Below are 8,558 nucleotides of genomic sequence, written 5' to 3'. Positions count from 1 at the left end.
TACCGCAAAAAAAAAAAAAAAAAAAACAGGTGAAAAATCTTATGGCCTTGAGTTAGGCAAGATTTCTTAGATACAACACCAAAAGCATAATCCATAAAAGAATAAAATAGATAAATTAGACACCATCAAAATTAAAAATTTCTGCCCTGCAAAAGACACTCCTGAGAGAATGAAAAGATGAGTCACAGAATGGGAGAAAATACTTAGCAACTTACATATAGAATAAAGGACTAATTTCCAGAATATATAAAGAACTCTTAAAACTTGAGAAAAATATAGATAAAAGATTCAAAGATATACAGATGGAAAATAAGCATATGAAAAGATGTTTGACATGATTAATCATGAGGGATGCTACAGTGAGATACAACTACACACCTATTAAACTATGTAGAATTAAAAATACTGAGCATAGCAAATGTTGGCCGCAACGTGAAGAAAATGCAGCTCTCATACACTGCTGATAGAGATGTAAAATGATCAAACCACTATGGAAAATAGGTATTCTTTAAAAACTTAAACATGCACTTACCAATGATCCAACCATTCTACTTGCAGGTATTTACCCAAGAGAAATGGAAGTATACATCCATACAAAGACTTGTACACAAATATTCATAGCAACTTTATCTGTAATAGACAAAGACTGAAACAACCCAAATGTCCATCAATGGTGAATAGATAAATGGTGGTACATCCATATAATGGAATACTATTCAGCAATAAACAGCAATGGATTACTGATATATGCAACAATATGGATGAAGATTAAAATAATCATGCTGAGTTAGAAGCCAGTTAGAAAAAAGTATACCCTGTATGATTCCATTTACATAAAATTCTAGAAAATGCAGACAGAAAGCAGATCAATGGTTGCATGGCAACAGGGAAGGGCAAGGAACGATGGGAAGGAAGAATTACAAAGAGACATTAAGAAACTTTCTGCGGTGATGTACATTTTGATTTTGGTGATGTCTTCATGGTGTGTATGTATGTGTGTGTGTGAACACAGATTACTGTATGTCAATTATACCTCAAAAAGCTGTTAAAAGAAATGATATTATATGAGAGAGACAATTGGGGAAATTTGAATAGCAAATCTTTATTAAGTAATATTATCATGTAGGAATTCAATTTATTTAGTACTGTGTGAACAGTATTGCCGTTACATAGGGAAATACTTTTTAATATCCAGAGAGGAGGGCATCTAGCTGACAAGACAGGGATCGCAACTGTGGCAGATGCCGTGGGAGGCTGAGGAAGATGAGGCTAGAGCAGTGACCAATGTGTGACGGCGTGGTGAAGACGGTCATTGGTCAGCTGACCTGACAAAGACGGTTGGAACAGACTGCTAAATGCAGGGCCCTTTCCGCATAGTAATCTCATGCAATCCCCTCAACTAGCCTGGGCATAACAGAAAGTTTTTATTAGCTTCCCATATTGTAAGGGGGATGGCACAATTTAAGGTGCAGTTAAGTTGTGTAATAAACTGTCACAATAGGGTCCTACAGAAATAGTTTTTTAAACTGCAAAAAAAAAAATGAAACTTGACCCTTTCCTCACAACATATATGAAAATTAACACAAAATGAATCATAGACCTAAATGTAACTATACAACTTCTGGAAGAAAACATAGGAGAAAATCTTTGTCATTATGGGTTAGACAATGGGGTCTCAGAGAAAGATTTCTTAGATAAGACACAAAAAAGTACAAACCATCTAAGAAAAATTGCTAAGGGACTTCCCTGGTGGTTAAGACTCCGAGTTCCCAATGCAGGGGGCCCGGGTTCGATCCCTGGCCAGGGAACTAGATCCCACATGCATGCCGCAACTAAGAGTTCACATGCCACAACTAAGAAGACCATGAGCCACAACTAATGAGCCCATCTGCCGCAACTAAGACCCAGCACACCAAATAAATTAAATAAATATGAAAAAAAAGAAAAATTGCTAAATTAGAGTTCATCAAAAATTTAACACTTCTAGTCTTCAGAGACACTTTAATATAATGAAGATAAGTCACAATCTGGGGGAAGATATTTACTAAACACATATTTGAGAGAAAGGACTTTTTCCATTGCTTTTTATATAAAGCACTCCTAAATCTCAATAACAATATCCAATTAAAAATGGATTTGAACAGACACTTCATTTTAAAATATATTTGCACATGAATAGACACTCAACATCATCAGCTATTACAGAAACGCAAAATGTGGCAAAAACCACGAGATGCAACTACATACCTACTAGAAAGGCTAAACTTTTTTTTTTTTTAAATATAAGAATCAGGTGAAGACGTGGAGCAACTGCAACACTCATAGACTGCCAGTGGGGAAGCAAACTGGCACAGGCACTTTAGAAAACAGTCTAGCAGTTTCTTAAAAAGTTAAATATGCAGTTAGCATATGATGAAGCAATCCCACCCTTAGGGATTTTACCCCAAAGAAATGAAAACATATGTTCACACAAAACATATGTTCAGACACACATGTGACTGTTTTCAGAGGCTTTGTTCATAATAGCCAAAAAACTAGAAAAAACTCAAATGTTCATCAAACGACGAATGCGTAAACAAACTGTGTATCCAGTCAACTAGAATACTGCTCAGCAATAAAAAGGAATGAACTACTGACAGGTGCAACAAAACAGATGAATCTCCAAAGAGACTGGCTAAGTGAAAGAAGCCAAAAACAAAAAGCTACATACCACATGATTTCATTTATAAAATATTCTGGAAAAGGCAACATTATACAGACAAAAATCAGATCGGTGGTTGCCAGGGGCTGGTAGAGAGAGGAGGATGGAGTGACTACAGAGGGACATGAGCAGTCTTTTGGGAGTGCAGAAGTTTTCTTTACCTCAAATGTGGTGGTGGCTACAGAACTATACGTTTGTCAAAACACATCACACTGTATATTTAAAAATAGTGAATTTTGTTAAATGAAAATTATACATAAACAAACCTGACTTAAGAAAATAATAAAACAAACCTAAAAAAACAACTGAGTGAAAAAAAATGTAAGAAAAATCAACTTACAGTTTTTCCAATTCAAGGGTCATCATGAGGATGCTTTCAATTGTTGTAAGTGACACTTGTGTTGTTCCCATGTCTCTGAAGGAGAAGCCCAAACATGCATGATAGAAAACCCAAAGACAAAAGTTCTAAACTTAAAAAGATACTTAACATGTGATTACTTCAATTCTGGCTTCTTACTTGCCATGGATGATAATCCAAAACAGCTCTTATTGAAGACATTTAAATTTGCATCATCAAATTAATGACCTTGGTGCTGAACAGTACAAACATTTTCTATTATCCTAACTTCTCATTTTCAATTGCATCTACCTCTTTTGATCACTCTTTAAAAAAAATAATGTACCCCTTATTCCTTTTTTCTTTCTGGGATAAATAATATTCCTATATGCATCTACATGTTCCATATCTATATGTGTTCTTCAACACTGTTTTCATACTCTGGGGGCTGTCTTATCCATATATATTTTTTCTTAATCCTTTTCTTTGCCAATAACTCTTATTTTCAATAACCCAGTTAAAATCTAAATTATGACTTTTTAGCTAAAGTACTCAATCTTTGACGAAAGTAAAAAGGAGCAGAAATTATCTCATGATCCATGAAACTGTTGCAATACTTACAAATACTTTAATGCTGGCAATTTAAAAAGATGAGAATCTTCAACTGTTGTCAAAGGATTACGATTGAGAATTCTGAAAAATGGAATGGAATTAAAATTATCTGCATTTTCAATTACTTCCATGAAAGCTTATATTCATTTTTTTTGGTATGGAACTTGAAGGTTAAAAAAAAAATCATTTTCTGTCTTTACCTATAAATCACCCTTAGAATCTGTAAAACACTCTTTCACTGGGAACTACCCAGGTCTCTAGATGATAAAGTGGAGAAGAGAAACAAGCAAACAAACAATAAAATAGAAAAAAAGTGGCCAGCAAAGAAAAAATATGCCAAAGAACTTTTAGGTTAAAAACCCTCGAAGTGACTATGCTGGTAGGAAGCCCTTGCTCTGTAAAAAAGTACTATTTCTAGTGTCTTCCATAATTCAAGGTGTTTTCCTTTCATCTCTACAAATTTTTTAAAATTTCATGATTTAAACTACCCAGCTAAAGACAAAAATAGGGCTAATTCCTTGGTTCTGGAGCCAAAGAAGAAGAGATAAATCCAAGAGGAATTGGTGAAAGCCATACTCCCATCACATAGTCCCGTGTGTATTCTTGTATCATAGCCTTTGTTACTGTGTATGCAATCAGCTGTTTACTTGTCACTCTCCTAGATTGTCAGCAACTTGAGAGCAGAGGTCACACTTTATTGTCATTATTATTCCTGTGACTGACATAGTGCCTAATATTTACTAGGTATTTAATAAATGTTTACTGAATAAATAAATAACATTTTGTTTATATATCAATAAAATAAACAAATTAATTTTGGGGAACAAAATTTTATTCCAAAATCCTGGAATAGATTTTCTTCTCAGTTTTTTCTTTCTTTCTTTCTTTCTTTTTTTTTTTCTTAGTTCTTTAAAACAAATAAGGGGGAAAAAACCCCCAAAAGAAACAGGAAGAAAGAAAAGAATATCTGACTTTAGGTTAACTCTACTCAAGAATTATTAGCGTATTTTTGCAGAATATTATAAAGATAATTATCAAAACTAATATCTTTTGGGCTGCCAGACATCTGTGATCAGCATTTAACATTTAATCCTCACAGTAACCTTATATGATATATATATTACACCATTGTACAAATGAGGAAACTGAGGCACAGAGAAGTTACATAACTTGTCGTAAGTCATCAAGCTAGTAAGAAGCCGAGCTAGAATTTGAACTTAGTTCTGACTCTAAAGCCTGTGTTTAACCTGAATGAAAAGAAAAGGAGGGGGGGGCGTTAAAACATCTGTTACTTTAACCTTAATTTGCAGAGCACTAAATATAGAAATACCTTTTCAAACTTCATCTACCCATCTGGGAAAGCCTTTATGAGAATTATATTTTCTCTTTTTATTTATTTTTTCCTTAATCATGTCTCATGATAAATATTTAATTAGTGTATGGACACTGAGACTTTATAGATTTTTTTAAAAATTGCAGGAAAATCAGTAAAAATGATGGAGGAAGGACATCTGAAAATTCATCCCTCCATAGAAGCAAAAATAACAATAACAACAACAACAAAACTGGTAAAAATGGTCAAAATCAACTTCTGAACTCTGGAAATTTAACCAACATGCTGGCAGCAAATTGGGGAGCAATTTATTCAAGGAAAACAAATTAATTTCTGAAAGAAAAATGAGATCTGTGTTGCTTTAACTTGTCCTTGAACTTTGCTCTCCATGCCAGTGGTAGCCTTGAGAAACAGCCCACATCCCTGGTACCAGAAGGAGCAGCATGGACTGAGAGGTCCTTCAAAGCCTCATTCCCAAAGAACTGTCATTGTTTTACATGTCTGGTGGTCCCCTGGGAGACCTCACTTGAAAGGCTTGCCATTGAGCTGACTCAGAGCTATCTAGTGAGAAAAGCCTCTCCTCAGGTGGCATTTCTGGAAAACATTTTCAAGCAAATATTTTAACATGGCGGTTGCATGAGGCAATGGATAAGAGTTAGGGGCAAAAAGCAGCCCAACCGAAAAGCTTAAAAAGAAAAGCTGAGGAATGAGATGTCCACAGAGACTCTGAAATGTTCCAATGTATTCCTGGGAAACTGGAAGACCACAAGACATATTCCTGGGAATCTAGGAAAATAACTGTTAGCATTAATAAATGAGTTCAGCAAGGTTGTAGGATATAAGATCAATATTATTTCTACACACCAGCAATGAGTAATCCAAAAATGAAATTAAGAAAACAATTCCACGTGTAACAGCATCAAAACAAATATAATACTTATGGAAAAATTTAACCAAGTAAGTGCAAGATTCACACTGAAAAGTACAAAACTGTTGAAAGAAATTGAAGAAGATCTAAATAAATATAAAGACATGCTGGATTCATGGACTGGAAGATAATCTTATTAAAATTTCACTAATTTCACTAATTTCCCAAATCGACCTATGGTTCCATTGCAATTCCTATCAAAATCCCAGCTGACTTCTTTCCAGAAATTGCCAAGCTAATTCTAAAATTCATATAGCAATTAAAGGAAACAGAATAAACCAAAACAATGTTGGTAAAGTACAAAGTGGGAGGACTCACACATCCTGGTTTCAAAACTCAGTTCAAAGCTACTGCAATCACAGTGTGGTACTGGAATAAGAACAGACATGTAAATCAATGGAACAGAACTGACAGTATAGAAATAAACCATCATATTTGTGGTCTATTGATTTTCAACAAGGGTGCCAAAACAATTCAATGTGGAAAGAACAGTCTTTTCAAATGATGCTGGGACAACTGTACATCCACACACAAAATAATGAAGCTGGACTCCTACACTTCACACCGTATATGAAAATTAACTCCAAATGGATCAAATATCCAAATGTAAGAGCTAAGGCTATAAAACTCTTAGAAGAAAACACAGGAGTAAATCTTTATGACCTTTATTAGACAACAGTTTCTTAGATATGACACCAGAAGCACAAACAACCAAAGGAATAATAGATGAATTGGATTTTATAAAAATTTAAAAGTTTGTGCTTCCAAGGACACTATCAAGAAAGTGAGAAAACATATAGAATGGGAGAAAATACTACAGGTGGGAAGAATAAGATGCAGTTGGGAGAAGAAAAGTATAGTAGTTGCTAGGTGTGACAATCTCAAAACTTTGAAGTATTACAAATAAAACAGCCACCATGAATCACCCCAAAGGGCAGACCCAAGTTATTTTTGTTTTTAGCGTTTATGCCTTTGTAAATCTGAGAGGCATCCAGGATTCTAGTACATAGCAAAAAGCGATGACAGCACCCTGAAGTGTGTAAGCTTTTGTGTGTACATAGCTATCTAAAGGAAACCAATGCTAGCTGAATGGGGGAGCATTAGGGCGGCTCTGTGACCGCAGCTCAATTTGCCTTCATAGTGTGGCCCCACCTCCCTCACTGATATTCTCAACAATGGGGTAAATAATTCAATAGGGATAATAAGGCTTTGATTTTCCTCTTATTCTCTCTTAGTGCTTATGTTCTTGGTACAATATTGATGTACCACAGACAAGCCAGCATGTGAATGTGCTCTGACTGGTTAAGTTACATAGACTTTTTACATTGTAGAGTTCTTCAGTTCCTAAAATCATGGAGCTTGTATTGTTAGAACCAATGAAGTGACTAAAAGAATTTTTAAAAATAAGCCATCAGTCTGCACCTGCATAGGTGAATGAAGGAGAAACACTTTAAAGTCAGAAAAAAAAAGTATACTTAACATTTAGGATTATCAACCACTGCTGGTTTTCCATAATATATTTCATTCCTGATTTTATCTGAAAGAGATATGATTACTACCACCATTCAAAGAGTGGTACTTTATTAATGAATAAGCTCTTGGTTCATCTTTGAGGTAGATTTTGGATTTAAAATAGACTACCACACTGCTAACTACTTCACCTTATGCTTGTCAATAACATCGAGGCTTCATTCAAGAAACCTACTGTCTTACAATTACCTGAAACCCAGTGATGAATCAAGGTTTTGTGGGGGCCTGAACCTCATCTACTTTGGGAAATCATATCTAATAAAAACATGCAAAGTTATGAATACAAAAATCGCTAGGACCCCTCTGAAGACCTTGCAAGGGAGCTATGCAGGTGAGGAGCCCTGAAACCTAAGCTTCATTGAATTCATGATAAATCCACCTCAGCTGGGGCCTTTTTCCAAACTTATTTAATGCAGGCAACTTATAAACACCCCAGTAATATGTCATTATAGGGTAGTAAAATGACCTAACTCGAGGGTGGCATCTTCCCTTGGTGGCTTGCCTTTGGAAAGAGATGCAATAAAGTTTATATCTCATCATGGCAAATGTTTCCTGAAGCAAATTAGCTTTTTCTATTAGAAAGACTTAGCCCCAAACAAAGACTGACTATACTGTGACGATCTTTTGAGAGTAACTGTGAACGAGTTTCAGGAGTACAGTACTAATTTATTTCCAACACCAGATAGTTCTGATTCTTTCACTACCTTTTTCTCTCATTTAAGAGGAGCACAAATTCAAAAGGAACAAGTTGGTGCCTCTTCCATTACAAATTTTTTCTAACTTACCACCCATTTTCTACTTCATCACTCCCCTCCCTCACCTTGTTACCCTGCTGCATAGATGCTAGAAGACCACAAGAGCCATATATGGCTCTCATATATGTTTTCCCATCAACATCCATCTTTCTCCTTCCAGTATGAAAGCTTCTTGGGGACAAAGTCCCTGCCCTATGCGTCTTTGTATCCCCAGCACTTAGTACAGTGCTGACACACAGTGGGCATGGCACTCAGGGAATGTTTTTGAATGAATTCATTAATTTTTAAACTGTGATTTATTTATTTATTTATTTATTTATTTATTTATTTATTTATTTATTTATTTATTTATTTATTTATTT

At 35.0% G+C, this 8,558-nt stretch overlaps 1 protein-coding gene across 1 annotated transcript in view; it reads right to left on the bottom strand.

The window, feature by feature from the left end:
• The window catches only part of LOC114888947 (leucine-rich repeat-containing protein 37A3-like), a 43,066-nt gene that overhangs the window by 16,816 nt on the left and 17,692 nt on the right, over positions 1-8,558 (bottom strand). The window contains exons 6-7 of the mRNA XM_029211633.1: positions 3,660-3,731; positions 3,042-3,116 (exon numbers count right to left, since the gene is read on the bottom strand). Coding sequence (XP_029067466.1) covers positions 3,042-3,116; positions 3,660-3,731 — 147 coding nt within the window. The remainder of the gene's footprint in view (positions 1-3,041; positions 3,117-3,659; positions 3,732-8,558) is intronic.

This window comes from Monodon monoceros, unplaced genomic scaffold (assembly GCF_005190385.1).
Source record: "Monodon monoceros isolate NGI ecotype Baffin Bay Population unplaced genomic scaffold, NGI_Narwhal_1 Super_Scaffold_9, whole genome shotgun sequence".
NCBI classification, from domain to species: Eukaryota; Metazoa; Chordata; class Mammalia; order Artiodactyla; family Monodontidae; genus Monodon; species Monodon monoceros.
The sequence above is the reverse complement of the archived record's forward strand: the minus strand, read 5'-3'. Positions and strand labels throughout refer to the sequence as shown.